At 43.2% G+C, this 18,101-nt stretch overlaps 1 protein-coding gene across 1 annotated transcript; it reads left to right on the forward strand.

The window, feature by feature from the left end:
• The first annotated feature begins 3,812 nt into the window (after positions 1-3,812).
• Positions 3,813-10,162, forward strand: PNP (purine nucleoside phosphorylase). The gene is made up of 6 exons (XM_059913741.1): positions 3,813-3,942; positions 5,755-5,924; positions 8,169-8,272; positions 8,473-8,648; positions 8,762-8,952; positions 9,515-10,162. Exons 1-6 carry the CDS (start codon positions 3,932-3,934, stop codon positions 9,730-9,732), a joined length of 870 nt encoding a protein of 289 aa, XP_059769724.1. The 5' UTR covers positions 3,813-3,931; the 3' UTR covers positions 9,733-10,162.
• The last annotated feature ends 7,939 nt before the right edge of the window (positions 10,163-18,101 follow it).

The following is an 18,101-nucleotide window of genomic DNA, read 5'->3' on the forward strand; positions in this document are numbered from 1 at the left end:
AACTGAATTTTTATTTTTTATTTTATCTTTTAATTTTATTAAATTGAAATAGCCATATTTGGCTAGTGGCTTCTGTTTTAAACAATGTAGGATTAGAGTCGCTGTTGATGGGCTGGGCGTACCTCTAGTTTTTGTTCTGATCCAATTCACGGTTAGGTGGGTCTAGAGAAATCGAAAAGGAAAAGAGACAAAGGGGAAAAATAATAATAGTCAATATTTACTGTGTACTTACTATAATTCCAGGCACTTATCTAAACATTTAACTGGCATTTTATATAATCCTCGCAACAAGAGTAAGTACTATTATTATCACCATTTTACAGATGAGAAAACTGAGGCATAATGAGATTTTTTTTTTTTTTACTTGCTTTGGATCACACAGCTGGTAGGTAAGGGGTGGAGATGGAATTCATTCACAGGTAGTTTGATTAGAGTCCACTCATTTACACTACACAGATTCAGGAATGAGGTGGCAAGGAGTGCCTGGGGCCATAGTTCCCATACTCTGTGCCAAGGGGCAAATTCACAGGAGTACTGTGGGATATTTAAAATTTTTTAAGGGAAACACAGCAATATTTGACATTTCTTGTATACTATGTGAACTGCTAGCTCAAGGTAGTTCACAATTTGAACATTAGATTGTGCTACATTGGGACCTCCCTGGTGGCGCAGGGGACACGGGTTGGAGCCCTGCTCTGGGGAGACCCCACATGCCATGGAGCAACTAAGCCCGTGCGCCACAGCTACTGAGCCTGCGCTCTAGAGCCTGCGAGCCACAACTACTGATCCCACGTGCCACAACCACTGAAGCCTGAGCGCCTAGAGCCCGTGCTCCGCAATGAGAGAAGCCACTGCAATGAGAAGCCCACGCACCTCCAGGAAGAGTAGCCCCCGCTCACCGCAACTAGAGAAAGCCCACGCATAGCAACAAAGACCCAACGCAGCCAAAAATAAATAAAGAAATAAATAAATTTATAAAAAATTTAAAAAGACTTGCTACATTCCTTTTGATGACAAAATATCTTTGCAAAGCTGGCTTTTAGGAAGTCGTCTGATAAAAAAAAGTAAGTACTGTGTGGAAATCAGCACGGAACAGGAAATGAGGGTAGTAGTGCTGGACTCCAAGGTTTGAGAAGTTGGGCAGTGCCCAACAGGCACACACATTCCATTAGTAGCTATTTGTGCTTATTTAAGAAAAAAACAAAAAATAGTTTTTCTTTCAACTTGTCTGTATTATGTTTTTCAAATGGTTTCTAAGTTGTTAGGCATCAACTACCTAAAAAGCAAAACTCTTAGGTATTTCTTCTGACCTAGGGGTGCTGTGAAAAAATTTCTGAGTTCCTAAGTGCCCTATAAACTAAGAAACTGGGAACCTCTGGACTGGGGTATTGCAAACAGATCAAAATGGAGTATGGAGACTTGGCTTGAGATGGCGTAAAGAGAAATAATAGACATTTAATAGACATTTCATATATATGATGATTAAGTACTTGCTGTATGCCAGTGTTCACAGTGCCCTAGATACACACACACATACACACACACACATAACACCTAAATCTACCTTTTAAAGGTAAAAATCCTGTGAGGAAAGCAATGAGAGATGTAAACAAACCAAGGTTAGAGGTAGGATGGGACCCAAGGGCTTGATGCAATCTGGAACCTGGGCCCTTCTGTTGGATAGACCACTAAGATGTGTCCTGAGGAGGCCTGCTAGGCCTCATAGGGTAACTCATAGGGCCATTGGTGAATCCGAGATTAAAAAGATTGGGGGTCCAAATGATTGTTCAGAAGCTTGGTTGCTGAACTTGAATTCAGAATAAAGTATATTGTGTGGTTCTGAAGGTTATGTGACCCTGGCCAAGGTGCAATCTGGTAAACTGTCCTTGCCTTTCATATAGCAGTACATTTCTTTGGTGCCCAGAATGTTTATATATTCTGTAGGCTCCTCCCTACATGACATAGGAGAAACACTACAGAAGATTGAGCCTTGTCCCTCAGTTTTCCTTTTGTAGATATATTGAAGATCATCTACCCTTACTTTAGACAGAGTTAAAATTAATTAAGGGAATTCCCTGGTGGTCCAGTGGTTAGGACTTAGTGGTTTCACTGCCGAGGGTCAGGGAACTAGGATACCACAAGCCTCCCCGCAAGGCCAAAAAAAAATTAATTGATTAAGTTTGTGCTTTCTTAGATGTAATTATGTTCTACTCTTGTTTTTTGTGTAAACTGGATTGGATTTGAGGTGTTTAAAAAGAAACTTTCAGCAATCAAATATTGATAGATATTACCCTTGGGCTGATTTTTTACTTATGACTGAACTTACCCATCATTCAAAATCATGCTTTCAGTGTCTCAATTGTACAGAGTCACATTACTAAGGTGAAACTTTACCTGTAGATCACCCTATTGTTACCTTTGCTAAAATTACTGGATGAATAAGGATAATAATAATAATAATAATCCAATAATAACAATAAACCGTTCATTTGGCACTGTGCTCAGTTCTTTATATATGTTATTTTTGTGTTTACATATATTGTCATTACTCTTGTGTCCCTAACACTAGAACAGTTCTGGTACATAGTTGATGCTCAATAAGTATTTGTTACATGAATGAGATAGAAACGGGGCTGGGAAACAGTGGTTTGGGCCATGGTGTTGGGTAACACAGCAAGCAGGAAAGGTTAGAGCTCAGGAGGGTGGAAATAGGTGGAGGATTCCAATAGCTAAGCAAAGACAATTTGTGATTTGATGTGAATTTGGTTAAAATTGTAGAAGTGGAGGCAGAAAATAGCTAAATTCTTACAAAGACGTTATGCTGCGTAGTTCTGTTACAGGAATTTTCATTTTGGGGAAGAATCCTTCTGTAATTATCTGAATTCCTTGGATCAAGTATCGTGTAAATCAAGGGTCTGTCTGCATTTCCCTATCCCATCCCCACTCTATCCCCATCCTTTGTCTGTGTCAAGGATCCAGGAATTGTGTGTGTGTGTGTTTTTTCCAATAAAACTTTATTATAGGGTTACAATTCTTTGTAAATACTACTGTTTCTTATTTATATAACAATTTTTTAAGATATCCATAATAATGAGTAAAGAATGTATGGAAGTAAGTATTCTATGAATAACTTATAATTTGGGAAATACTGGGGAAATTCCTGGAAATTCCTATTTCTCATTCCCAAATCCCAAAGCTTAATATCTATAGGGAATTTGGAAACACCTGGAGAAGGGGATTTGCTGCATCCTCCTGCGAGGATCCTGGGATTCTTACCCGCAGAAATTTTTCTTCTCCTCATCTGGGCCTGGATTTAGACCCCTTATATGTTCTCCCATATCCTGTAACCTCCAGAGCAGCATTATTGCTAGAGTCGACCCTTTTTCCTTTGCCCAGGAAGCAACTCAGACACAGGCTCACTTAATTTTATTCTGGGTTTGCACCACGTAAGGTTTAAATTTTTCTCTTTTCAAATCTCTCATGATTTGCTGTGGACACAACCAGGAATGGGGTTGCAGGTAGATGGTTCGGGGGCTCTCCTCCCGACTTCTACCCTCTTCCCTCATAGGCTTCCGTGCCGGAAACTCCGGAACTGCAGTTAGAAATGGGTGCAGAGGCGAAATGCTGGGTGCTCCTACCCCTCCCCCGCGGTGGGTAGGGTGAGGGTCGAGAAAGGTACTGCAGCTGGGAAGACCTCAGATTAGGTTTACACCCTAGCCTCCGGCGATTGAGTCTGGGCGTGTCACCATGGAGACGGGGCCAGCCGCGTACTCGCCTGCCATTGGCTGGGACTCCGGAGCTGGGGATATAAGCCAGCGCGGTGTGAACAATGCGCTGTGTGGATCGTACCCGGTGACTGGCGGTAGCTCCACTCAGTGGAGTAGGTCTGAGCGGAGAAGGGCAAACTGATCGAGAGGGCGTCGGCGGGACCATGGCCAACGGGTGAGGCGGGCACCAGGCCCAGGGAACCCCGGAGGCCTCTGGGGAGGGGAAATGGCTGTCATCGAGAACTGGAAACCCAGCACTCTGGGCCCCGAGGGGGCGAGGAGAGGGAGCGAGTGCCCCGGGGATGCAGAGAGGCCTGGCTCGGAGCCCAGCGTCAGGGGCAAGGCAGCAAGAGCAGTGGGGCGGCCAGCGCTGGCAGGGGCGCGCGCGGGAATCGAGCAGGGGTGGCGCCACCAGAGCAGGAAGGGGACAGGTTCGTAGACCGTAGACTACTCGAAAAAGGAGCCAGTGTGTGTGTGTGTGTGTGCACGCGTGCACGCACGCGTTGCGATGTGAGTGTAGAGGGAGCGTACTCCCCCACCCACATACAGGGAAGAGGTCTTTTCAACCCACGCGCTCGTCACAGATTCCCATTCTAGAGTCTAGGTAAAGCCCTGAGGTACTTTTGGCGCCCATATCTAGAGTTCCTCCTTCAGAAGAGAGATTGCTCACGTCCCTCGACAACGCCTCTCTTTCCTCCAAGGTGGAGGTTCAATTAAGTTGGGGATGCCGTCTCCAAGGAGAGAAGGAAATTCTTATTCACTGAACTGAGCAACAGATCCTGCCTACTCCCCCCACTTCACCTTTGAAAACCCTTATTTCGGCTTTGGTCCTTGAAATCCCAGCCCAAGTCTCCAGCAATAGGGATCACAGTGGTTTTTGGGTGCCCAGGGATTCAGGGCATTCTTGGGAGACTGATGGCCAATGAGGAAGTCCTGTAAGCTGTGGCTAGATGTGCTGGGTGGCCAGGGCTTCACACATATTTCATTTCCTTGGCACCTCTTGGGGATGCTATTTGATTAACTTTTACCATCTCACTGCTTCTCTCTTCATCATTCTATGACCCCGGTTCTATTGCCCCGACCCGGTCCCTTACCCAGCTACTTTCCTGAGGGTAGCCCGGTGTATTGTAAAGGCAGCACTTTTGGAGAAAGAGGTTTCCTCTGGAGGCTTGGTTAGTTGTGTTCAGCTCTGTCACACCTCAGTCGTCGTTTCCTCCCCTGCTCCGTCCCTTCTCCTTGTTTTTTCCAGATAGGTATGAGAGAATTGGACTGGAATTGTGAGAAAAATTCCCAGTTGATTCTTGGGGATGTCTGGGTTCTGCGTAAGTGTATGCCTTTAGGTCTCTGAAGGGCAAAGGACCTTGGACCTTGATGAAGAGAAGGAAAGATGGGAGAAGGCAGGGAGGAAACACGGACAGGGGGGGAAAGTTGTAAAAGAGGTTCAAGTGCTGTGGACCTGAACCATGATTTATGGAGTCAAAGGTCTTTGGAGCTTGTTAGTAAATTTTTAATTCATTTTCAAACTGAGCCTATACATTCCCTTGCTTTACATTAGAGGAAAGAATTTGAAGCACAAGTTACTTACCTAAAAAAGACAAAATTGGGACTAGAATCCCTGTTGAGTTCTGCTTCCTCAAGACCAGGATTCTGAAACCTGGTTTTTGAATCAGAATTCAAAAACTGAGGCACTTTTGTAAGAAATAGAGATTCTGGGGCCTCTCCGCATTCTGTAGGGGTGGGCTCCAGAGACTATTTTTCACAAGCTGCTGCTGAGAAACTTATGCAGTCAGTTCTGCTCCAGCTGTTGACAACCAAAATTGTGGCCCGGGTTTGCTTTTTTGTGCAGTACCTTGTCTAGCTTCTTGGTCAACTTCTCTGTCCCCTGTCACCTTGGTACCTCAGCCAGCCTTTCTACACTGAAGGTCATTAGTTTATGATACCCTTGGGATGGAAGTGAAACTCACCTTGGTTTTCCTTTTTTTCCTAGATTCACGTATGAAGATTATCAGAACACTGCAAAATGGCTTTTGTCTCACACCAAACACCGACCTCAAGTGGCGGTGATCTGTGGTTCTGGGTTAGGAGGTCTGAGTGACAAATTAACTCAGGCCCAGATCTTTGACTACAGTGAAATACCGAACTTTCCCAAAAGTACAGGTGCTGGCAAGGGGGAGTAGGGATAGGACTGGGGGATATTGATGGGATTCTGATGGGAGGGCAGTGCTTCTACACCCTGACTATCCTCTATAGCATTTGACTAGAGACAACTGTTGTAACAGAGGGAAAAACCTACCAAGAATCAGAATGACTTTAGAAGGAAATTCCCCCAGTAGAAATGTTTTAGTAGGGCATGTTTATGTCAATTGTACTGTATGATGACATATTTCCTGTGCTTTAATGACTCAGCTCCTTAAAGCTCTACAACACTTGCCCTGCACATTCTTTCCCCATACACACCATGGTCACCACATCCTCACACACCTCTCTCATTTCTTTCAGTCTGTAGCCTAAGTGGAAAGAGCAGTGCCTGTAAGCTCCCAGACAAAGTCAGGCCTTCCCTGTCCCATGTGTTCCTGCCATTCCCAATCTCCCCAGCTCTAGCTCCAGTCCTAGGGTAAGGCACACACTGGTGCACAGCAACAAATGAACACACAGACTGCCATGTTCTTGCAGACAAATACCCAGGTGATACATGAATACACAAGACTTGATTCACACTGACCCTTTGGAGGGGGAAAGGGTACCCCCTATGCACAGGGGAGTTCTGAGGATAGTGTATCCAGCATCCTAATAGCGGCCAAAAGCTCTAAGGCTGGGCTTCCGTGGTGGCCCAGTGGCTAAGACTCCACACTGCCACTGCAAGGGCGTGGGTTCATTCCCTGGTCGGGGAAGTTCCGCATGCTGAGGATGAGGCTTAGGGAAGGGCCAGGTGAAATAGGGCAAAGTAAAGGACAAGGGTAGTTTATTTGATTTACTTATTAATTTCTCAGATAACTAACTTCTGTTGGTTTATTTATTAATTTTTCAGATTCTACATTCCCTGGAGAGTTGAGTTTTAACAGATATTTTTCATGCCCTTTGGAGCAAGACTGGGAGACCGGAGCAGGGAGGTGGGGATGGGGTTGGAGAAGGAAATATTAAAAAGTGAGAGAAGGGAGTGCAAAGTTTTCTAAGAGAGATAGTAGTGACGCTGGCTCCACCTGCCACTCCTACCCGCAGTGAGAAGGGCACTGCACTAAGTAAATGGATTAATTTTTTAAAACTTTATCAATTTACTTTTTATACTTTATTTGGGTTTCCCTAACTGTGTCACCTCTGCTCTACTACTGGTAATTTTTTTTTAAAATAAATTTATTTTACTTATTTATTTATTGGCTGTGTCAGGTCTTCGTTGCTGCACGCGGGCTTCTCATTGCGGTGGCTTCTCTTGTTGCGGAGCACGGGCTCTAGGCGTGCGGGCTTCAGTAGTTGTGGCATGCGGGCTCTAGAGCGCAGGCTCAGTAGTTGTGGCGCATGGGCTTAGCTGCTCCGTGGCATGTGGGATCTTCCCAGACCAGGGCTGGAACCCATGTGCCCTGCATTAGCAGGCGGATTCTTAACCACTGCGCCACCAGTGAAGCCCGGTAATTTTTGTATAAGCGCCTCAATCTCTGAGTATCCCTCAACTCTCCCTGTTTGTTTTGGTCCCTCTCCCAGACCATCCATTCTCTAAGGGATAGGTTGGCCATGTCCATTAAAGGAGAAATGTTAGATGAGAGAAATGGTAATAATGGTTACTATGTCTGTGTGGAGAGTTATCTTTGCACTCCCATGGCCCTGCATGCCCCGTTCAGGACACGTATTCCCACAGGACTGTTTTGTGGGTCACAAAGGAGACTTGTATGGGTCCAACCTCAGCCCCTTTCCCTGTTCCTAGCCTCCTTAGGAAGCTAGAATATACCATGAGCTCCCTCTCAGGAGGGAGGAAGCATATAGTTTAGTTAGGGTAATAAGGATACAGATTTTGAGAGTTTTGGAAATTTTGGAAAAGAGGTCTATAATTATGACACTCACTGCATTCATTATTACTCACTTATTCTATTTTTTATTATTTTATTCTCTTGCAGTATGGCTTTCTCATTCTTTTGAAATTTCTTCAAAAAGAAACTGATGTGTGTTCACATTGAACATCTTCACCCCCATAGCTCTAATCTCAGGATGTACTTATATCTAAGTTTATGATTAATTTCTGTCTCCCCCACCAGACTTAAACTTTCTGAGAGTGGAGATGATAATGTTTTCTTTTGATTAATTATACCCTCACCTATTGAGCACAGTGAGTTGGCTCAGAGGAGGTACTCAATGGATATGTGTTGTATGAAAGCGTCTGTCCATTCATTTCCCTTTCTTTTTTGTATACAGTGCCAGGTCATGCTGGTCGACTGGTGTTTGGGATCTTGAATGGCAGAGGCTGTGTGATGATGCAGGGCAGGTTCCACATGTATGAAGGCTACCCGCTCTGGAAGGTAAATCAGGGACACAAACTTGATTGGGTCTGGACAAAGGGGGAGAGAGCTCTCCTATTTTATTACCTAACTACCCAGGCAAGTTAGATTTTTGGTCCCCTTCTTTCTAGTCTTTTATGCTGTATATCATGTTTATCTGCATGGGTGGATTGGTGACATTTTAAAGAACACTCTCTGATCTTTTATCTTTTGCTTCTAAGGTGACATTCCCAGTGAGGGTTTTCCAGCTTCTGGGTGTGGACACCCTAGTGGTCACCAATGCAGCTGGAGGGCTCAACCCCAGGTTTGAGGTTGGAGATATCATGCTGATCCGCGATCACATCAATCTACCTGGTTTCTGCGGTGAGAACCCTCTCAGAGGGCCCAATGATGAAAGGTAGCTATCCTGCTCCTTTTTGTATAGATGGGTAGGCTCTAAGGACCTGTCTGGGAGTTGGGAGACAGCTTACTCTATTCCATTAACCTGAGATAATCCAACCTGTGCCCTAGGTTTGGAGTTCGTTTCCCTGCCATGTCTGATGCCTATGACCGGGATATGAGGCAGAAGGCTCACAGTATCTGGAAACAAATGGGAGAGCAGAGAGAGTTACAGGAAGGAACCTATGTGATGGTGGCAGGCCCCACCTTTGAGACTGTGGCAGAGTGTCGTCTGCTGCAGAAGCTGGGGGCAGATGCTGTTGGTGAGGAGGGGAACTTGGCTGGAGGCTTGAAGAGGGAGGGTTCTGGTAAAATAAGATGGAAGAGAGAAAAAGATTGTAGACCTAGATGATAAACTGAAAGAGGGCCTGACTTAAGGGAAGATTGAATTAAACTGACTTGAAAGGTGGTGGGAGGTTTGCATTGTAGCATCAACTCACCACCCACCACCAAGGGCTCTAACCACTGTAATGCTAATGACCGGTCCATAATTTGATGACTGTTTCTGATTATTTTAACAAATATCATTATAGCCACCTTCTCTACCCTTTGGCTGGAAGATAGAATTGCATCATTAGAACTGACTTTAAAATGACCACAAACAGAGAGAAATTTCTATTTATAAGAGATGTGCAAGGCCCTCTGAGGCCCGACTCTTTTAGGCAATGCAGAACACCCTAAGCTTGACACTAATTTAGCTGCTTCTTTGGATGTTTTCTTGATGCTGAATTGTCAACGAGGTGATTAATGGAGGTGAGGCTAAAGGGTGAGGAAAAGAGTCATTTGCGGATCCTGACAGTTGGTTTCCCTCTTTCTCCACATCAGGCATGAGCACAGTACCAGAAGTTATAGTTGCAAGGCACTGTGGTCTTCGAGTCTTTGGCTTCTCTCTCATCACTAACAAGGTCATCTGGGATTATGAAAGCCAGGAGAAGGCCAATCACAAGGAAGTACTAGATGCCGGGAAGCAAGCTGCGCAGAAATTGGAGCAATTTGTCTCCATTCTTATGGCTAGCATTCCACTGCCTGACAATGCCAGTTAACCAGCCCTGGAGTGGTCTGGCATCTCCCTTCTGGGATCCAAGGAGCTGCTACCTACTTTGGCCTCTTGCTGGAGTCACGTGCCTCTGCCCTTAGGTAGTGACAGAAAGGAGTGTCACCTGCCCTACTTCTCCCATCAGACCTTTCTGGTACAGAGTGCTCTTCTGCTCAGTTGTCATCACAAAATGATTTCCACCCCTATTCCTCTTCAAGAGCCCAAGCGCTACCACACGTCCAAGGATTTGCCCAGGATTTCACTTGGGGCTGTCCAACTCAGCCTAGTAGCTACTGCTAGCTTTTTGAGATGATCCTGTCACATTCCTGGGGGTTTAGCTCTGCTCCTCAAAGCACTGGAGACCACACAAGGAACAGCCTATTCCTTTTGGAGTTTTATACTATCATACTTTGAGAATAAAGAGAAAGATGAAATAATTTCTGCATTTTTGTGTAATTTGGGATAAGGGTGGGGCACAGGCCAAGACTGGCATGAAACCAATCATGAGACCACATGTCTTGTGGTTTGACTCTCTGCCTCTCAGACAGCTAAGAATTGAGGTAGATGGTATGCGAATGCAGGAAAGGATGGAAGAAAAGCAAAGAGGTGAAAGACAGTGTTAGAAGATAAGGAAGGACTATACATGATGGCCACTTCCCTCAGATCAGTCTTGCCTCTGTCCCTTTGCTTTCTGGTTGTTTCTCTCTCTGTCGGCTCTCATGAGTATCTGAATTCGTTTACTGGTCTCAGCTTATGTTCCATAGTTGCCACATCCTTGGTAAGCCCTAATGGTATTTCCTGTTGGTTTCCTTCGGTTCCCCCCACCCCTAACCTCTGCCATAGTTCGTGACAGCCATACATTCTGTCACTCCATTCCGACAGTGCAGTGGCAAATACCCCTTTCTCTGCTGCCGGCAGCTCCACTGCTCATTAGCGTCCTGCCAGCCCCTGTGAAGTTGACTCATACTCTAGCCTCTTCTCTTGGAGCACTTCCTTGCCTCCTATTGCTTTCTTCCTGGGTGTTAGTTTTCCTTTTCACCGTTCTTGGTCAGAACCTCCCTGGGACAGGAGCCTAGGCATTACCTTTTGTTGGCCCACTGCACTGTTTGCGCTTATCAACTTGCATTCAGCTGCTGGCACGTTTGAAAATCATACTATCCCCACCCCCTCAGGCCTGTTTGCCTTTTGACAGCGGGTAGAGCTGGATGACTCCAACAGTGGTAACATCTCAGTTAGTAGTAGTATAACACGGAAGAGGCATTTTGGCAGGAAAGCTTTCGAAAACTTTCAAATCATCCTTTGTTTGCTACCTGACCTACCTAGCTGAGCCCAGCACAAAGAAAAAGTATCCTGGAGTGGCCCTGTAACTACTCTTCTTTTCATCCGTTCTTTGTACCTTCATCCACCTCTAAAACCCTACCTGGCAATCTGCTAGCGTCTGTCATTTGTCTCTGAGAGAGCTGGTGTACAGGGAAGGACTGTGCATCCTTTAGATACATACACACAACAGTAACTTATGCATCTGATGAGATGCTTATAGACATTTTTTTTAATTTATTTTTTTAATTGAAATAGAGTTGATGTACAATATTCTATGTTATAGATGTACAATATAGTGATTTACAGTTACATTTCTTTTTAATCAAGTTATTGAATATTTCTGTGTAACACTCTTAGCCTAAGAAAATGTTAAACTGAGAATATAAGAATGGTCTTTTCCTCTTAAGGCCCCTACAGTCTTAACAGATACACATTTGTAAAGCTATTAACTGTTCATATAAGGCAGTATAAAATAGGTACAAGTCACATATTCTGTGAGCCCAAAGGACGAACTGATTATAAGTATACACTGGACTTTGAGATTGGTTATTGAGAGAAAGGTTGTTTAACTTTGAGCTTAGTCTTCAAGGATGAAAGGGAGGAAGGATTTCACATCAGGATGAGCCGAAGCACAGAGCAATGTTTGTGGGTCATTGTCACAACAGGTGTGACTAGAACAGAAGACATGGAGACATAGCAGATAGGTACTTGGGGGTTAGAGGAGGACTGCATTTGCTGCTTGGCTTTCTTACCCTGGATCTGCCTCTTGGTGAGATGGATCAGGAATCAGAATGGTGTCATCTGAAAAATATGTCCCAGAGAGACTTGAGTGGAATATTTAAGGGCATTTCTAGCTTTTTAGATTTAGAAAGTGTCATGTATTTCATAATAGAATACTAGATTAATGAAGAAGATTATGCATTTGATGTCCTAATTCAAGAGTCTAATTCCTTAGATCTAAGCACAAAAATTAGGACTCAGCTACTTTATACAAGTATATATTACTAATTCATGTTAGGGCATTAAATATACCCCCATGGTGACAGAAAACAAAATTATATATTCTTTATAGTACAAAGTAGGCTATGACAAGGAAAGTAGCTACAGGCAAGTAATAGTCATTTTTTAAAAAATATTTATTTGGGCTTCCCTGGTGGCGCAGTGGTTGAGAATCTGCCTGCCAATGCAGGGGACACGGGTTCGAGCCCTGGTCTGGGAAGATCCCACATGCCACGGAGCAACTGGGCCCGTGAGCCACAATTACTGAGCCTGCGCGTCTGGAGCCTGTGCTCCGCAACAAGAGAGGCCGCGATGGTGAGAGGCCCACGCACCGCGATGAAGAGTGGTCCCCACTTGCCGCAACTAGAGAAAGCCCTCGCACAGAACCGAAGACTCAACACAGTCATAAATAAATAAATAAATAAAAGAACGTGAATTTCTAAAAAAAAAAATTTATTTATTTGGCTGCTCTGAGTCTTAGTTGCGGCACACGGGATCTTTAGTTATGATGTGCGGGATCTCTAGCTACGGCATGCAGGATCTAGTTCCCTGACCAGGTAGCGAACCGGACCCCCTGCATTGGGAGCATGGAGTCTTAACCACTGGACCACGAAGGAAGTCCCTAGTCATTTAATTATAGATAATAATTATTAATTCTAAATTCACTAGAATTCTACGTTCAAGGTGGGTATGGGCTGGGGAGGAAAAACATGACCACAAAGTGTCTTCAATATTTTTAAAAAACAACTTTACTGAGATATAATTCACATAAAATGAAATTCACCCATTTAAAGTGTGTAATTCAAAAATTTTTAGTATGTTCACAGATAAGTACAATCAATCGTCATCAGAGTCAATTTTAGAACACTTCCATCACCTCCAAAGGCAACCTGTACCTTTTAGCTGTCACTGTGCACTCCACCCCCACTCCCACCCTCCCTGGCCCCAAACAACCACTAATCTACTTTCTGCTCTGTAGAGTGAACTATTTTGGACTTTCATATGAATAGAATCATATATGGAATCATGTGGACTTTGTGACTGGCTTCTTTCACTTAGCATAATGTTTTCAAGGTTCACCTAAGTTGTAACGTTTATCAGTACTTCCTTCCTTTTTATAACGAAATAACATTCCCTTGTATGGCTACACCACATTTGGTTTATCAAGTATTTTCAGTTTCAAAATGCCAACCAACCTAGCCCAAAATGAATGTATCAATTGAGGTGAGCAAAAGAATAAAAACACAAAGTCAGGGAGATAGATCTCGGGGGGCCACCTAGAGAAGGGTAGTTCTCAAAAAAAAACCTCTCCAGAGAGGCCTACAGAATGCCTAAAAAATGGGTTCAGTTTCTTGAGCCTCATCCTATGTGTCAAAACACACTCCATCAAGTCAGGTTCTCTTCCCTGACCCTATCATGGTCATCTTTACCTACATCAGTAATGTTACTAGGACTTCCCTGGTAGCACAGTGGTTAAGAATCCGCCTGCTAATGCAGGGGACACAGGTTCAAGCCCTGGTCCAGGAAGATCTCACATGCTGCAGAGCAACTAAGCCCGTGTGCCACAACTACTGAGTCTGCGCTCTAGAACCCCCGGGCCACAACTACTGAGCTCACGTGCCACAATTACTGAAGCCTATGCACCTAGAGCCTGTGCTCCGCAACAAGAGAAGCCACCACAATGAGAAGCCTGCGCACCGCAACGAAAAGTAGCCTCCGCTCACTGCAACTAGAGAAAGCCCGCGCACAGCAACAAAGACCCAACACAGCCAAAAATAAATAAATAAATTTATTAAAAAAAAAAATAATGTTACTAATCATGTATTTTGTATAGAACATTGTCTTAAAAACCATAATATAAATTGGTAATAAGACAAAGTGCTTGCAGTCTAGACAGGGGACAGGATATATGCATGAAAAAGGAAAAACAAGGTTGAATTAGTGGTACCCTCTATGCCTACTTTTAGTCTTTTTGTGTGTTGTATTGTCATTGTTTAGAAAAATTGTTTTTGAAAGAGGAATACAATAACGTGTGAAAAGTAGTATATGCTAAGTGCCAATGATAATGTGCTACAGAGGATGGGGAGTGGGTGAAGGATTGGTAGGACTCAAGTTAGACTTTATAGGAAAGAGAGGTGAGAAGGATATAGCTGAAAGCACTACATGCAGGCCAATTCAGGAATGTCTAATTTAACAGACTGGGAAGGTTAAAATGAAGAACTCATGAATGCGAGCAGTTGGAGATAAGGTGGAGAGGGGCTAGATTGTTTAGAGCTCTGATCTCAGGCTAAGGAGTACGAACCTTATTCTCTAGGCAAATGACCAGCCATTGAAGGCTTTTTAACTAAGGACTAATGGGAAAATCAAACTGTAGTATTTTGATGGACTAAGCCTAACCAGAAGGAGGGAGGCTTTCGACTTCTCCGGTGGTGCAGTGGTTAAGGATCCACCTGCCGGGCTTCCCTGGTGGCGCAGTGGTTAAGAATCTGCCTGCTAATGCAGAGGACACGGGTGCGAGCCCTGGTCTGGGAAGATCCCACATGCCGCAGAGCAACTAGGCCCGTGAGCCACAACTACTGAGCCTGTGCGTCTGGAGCCTGTGCCCCGCAACAAGAGAGGCCACGATAGTGAGAGGCCCGCACACCGCAATGAAGAGTGGCCCCCGCTTGCCACAACTAGAGAAAGCCCTCGCACAGAAACGAAGACCCAACACAGCCAAAAATAAATAAATAATAAAAATAAGTAAATTAAAAAAAAAAAAAAAAAAGAAGAATCCACCTGCCAATGCAGGGGACATGGGTTCGAGCCCTGGTCCGGGAAGATCCCACATGCTGCAGAGCAACTAAGCCCGTGCGCCACAACTACTGAGCCCGCATGCTACAACTACTGAAGCCCGTGAACCTAGAGCCTGTGCTCCGCAACAAGAGAAGCCACCGCAATGAGAAACCCGTGCACCGCAATGAAGAGTAACCCCCATTCGCCACAACTAGAGAAAGCACGCACGCAGCAACTGAGACCCAACGCAGCCAAAAATATATAAATAAATTAATTAATTAAAAAAAAAAAAAAAGAAAGAAGCAGGGAGCCTTTTTTGACGGTAGTATTAATTTCACCTCAAATTAGCTGTGTAGAATACCGTAATCAGTGGTGTGAAGTATTTAATTTTTAATCTGGTTGAGGTCTTCTGTAGTGTTTGAAAAAAAATGCTGTTATAAAATAAAACATAAAGACAAGAGCGTAAGCAATTTAGAAATGAAAATATACACTTAAGTCAAATTAGTTTTCTCTTTTTTTAGATTAAAATTTGAATAGGTGATATAATCACATAGTTAACCACAAAAAATGTGTACAGTGAAAATGTTCACCTCAGTTCTCTCCTCCATCTGCCCTTCCTTCCCCACCCCACTAGGAATCACTTTTATTAGCTTCTTGTGCATTCTTCCAGGATTTATAAAAATATAAACAAATAAAAATACATATTTTTATTTTTTCTCCTATTATTATACACAGAAGTTAGCATGTTATACTTATTGTTCTACACGTTGCTATTTTATTATATCTTAATGTATCCTGGAGATCTTTTCACATCAGTTAATTAGTGTGCTTACTTGATGAATTAGGTCAGTGCTGTCAAGAATACATGTCTGTCACCTCGAATTTTTTAGAACCAAAGGAAGAGTATGCTTGGGGTTTTTTTTGTTTTTTGTTTGTTTGTTTTTAGCTATTTCCCAGTCTGAGTTGATTACTTACAAATAGATACAAAGAGATACTAACACTTGCTGCCTCTTTAAAACAAGAAAGTGAAGAAGAATGGAACTGTTCCTTCCGTGCTGTGCCTTGCATCTAAATTTGATCTGGCTTAGACTTGCATTGCTCTTTTTCTTGTAAATAGGCCTCTGTTTTTCATAATTACATTTTGTTTCTAAGGGACTTTGAATAAACACTGGCTATCTGCCTTGTTTTTCTGCTATTGTAAATTTGGATTTTAATAAAAATGGAAAATTTCCTGTCTTTAATCTTTTTGCCAGAGTTTTAGCTTTGGTCTAAATTATATTTGAAATTGTTTGGTATTAATCTGCCTTTGTTCTCTTGTTTTGGGGTCAGAGAACGCCTCCACCCCTCCATCTGGTTTTCATTTTCACTTCCATTCTGAGTTTGTTCATTTAGGAGGCTTACTTTAGCTCATTTGCAAATCACTTTTTTTCTTGTCCTCTTTCCCTTCTCTCTTTTATTCATTTTTTAAAATACCATTTTGCTTGTCAGCCAGCTATTTGATATTGGCCTTTGTCTTTGCTTTTCCTATTTTATTTTGAGCTGTTTCTACTTGAGCTTTCACTATAATTTTATAATAAAAGATTGGTAGGAATATAGTACGACTTTATATGTAGCCTGACGTGTTCTAGTTCTATCCAGTGTTCTTTTTACCCATCAAAGACTGTCCAGGTCAATTCCAGTTCACAGTATTAATCTCCACTGTTCCCTCCAAATAATACTGTAGAGCTACTACCATTGTTAATATCCTACCCACTCCATCAAATGAAGTATGAAAATAATTTAATTGCCATCAAGGAATATAGTTGATATTTGGCACAGTGGTTTTTTTTTAAAAATAAATTTATTTATTTATGTTTGGCTCTGTTGGATCTTCGTTGCTACGCGCAGGCTTTCTTTAGTTGCGGCAAGTGGGGGCTACTCTTCATTGTGGTGTGTGGGCTTCTCATTGCAGCGGCTTCTCTTGCTGTGGATCATGGGCTCTAGGCTCACAGGCTTCAGTAGTTGCAGCACGTGGACTCAGTAGTTGTGGCTCACGGGCTTAGTTGCTCCACTGCATGTGGGATCTTCCTGGACCAGGGCTCGACCCGTGTCCCCTGCATTGGCAGTTGGATTCTTAACCACTGCGCCACCAGGGAAGCCCACAGTGGTTGTTTCTGATATGCTTGTTTTGGAGGTGGGAAGGTTCTCACTCTGGACTTCCACTGATAGACCTGCAAGATCATGAATCTGGAGGGACAGAAGGAAGTCATTAGGTTTCCTTGGATGCTTGCTCCCCCAAATTACCCTCCTCCTTCACAAACAGACAGGAACCAACACTGTTTAAAAAAACAAATATGGAATTATGGTAAGGGTAATTTTGGATATGTTCTGCCATTCTGCCATTCTTTATGGTGTCCAGCTTCTAAAATATTTCCTACCTACTAACTCATTACTTCAGGATAGCTCTACGGTTGGTCTAAAGGCTTGTTAGCAGGACTCCCAAAGATCTAGAAAACTGATCCTTGGTAAGGTTACACAATACTGGATTCAGGAATGTTCTCAGACCAGAATATACTAGCCTGGAGAGTCTGAGAGAGGTGCCTTAGAGAACCAAACTGTACCCTGTAATAGGATTGTACATTGTATAAACCAGAAACTTGAGGTGCTTCTACCCGAGGAGGGGCTCTGGGCATATCCACACTTGCTTAGGAGTACAAGTGGACTAGACTGAGAAATACTGTTATATTTCCATAGAGTCTAATATGACTCTCACTTACTTAGAGTTTTCAGTAATAATACACCTTCTGGTGAAGGTGCTGGAGTCAAGATGTTTGTGCTTTTTTTTAAAAATTTATATTGGAGTATAGTTGATTTACAATGTTGTGTTAGTTTCAGGTGTCTAGCAAAGTGAATCAGTTATACATATACATATACATATATCCACTGTTTTTTAGATTCTTTTCCCATACAGGCCATTACAGAGTATTGAGTAGAGCTCCCTGTGCTATATAGTAGGTACTTATTAGTTATCTATTTTATATATAGTAGTGTGTATCTGTCAATCCCAGTTTCCCAATTTATCCCTCCCCACCTCCTTTCCCCCCTGGTAATCATAAGTTTGTTTTCTAAGATGTCTGTACTTCTGTCTGAATTGAAACATTTATTCATCTCTCTGACTGAGCTGACTTTATTTTGTGCCCTTTGGATAAATAACCCTGTTTGATTATTCAAGTGACGTTTGTGTCAGTTCTTGTCATCAGCCTTTACCCAGTATTGGCATTTTTCAACAAAGGCCACTCAGAT

Source organism: Balaenoptera ricei, chromosome 2 (assembly GCF_028023285.1).
Source record: "Balaenoptera ricei isolate mBalRic1 chromosome 2, mBalRic1.hap2, whole genome shotgun sequence".
Taxonomy (NCBI): Eukaryota; Metazoa; Chordata; class Mammalia; order Artiodactyla; family Balaenopteridae; genus Balaenoptera; species Balaenoptera ricei.

Bases quoted from the DNA above. Each gene is read 5' to 3' on its own strand.
- PNP (XM_059913741.1), top strand. The intron at 8,273-8,472 runs GTAAATCAGGGA...TTTGCTTCTAAG, and splicing joins AAGGCTACCCGCTCTGGAAG to GTGACATTCCCAGTGAGGGT. The intron at 8,953-9,514 runs GTGAGGAGGGGA...TCTCCACATCAG, and splicing joins GCTGGGGGCAGATGCTGTTG to GCATGAGCACAGTACCAGAA.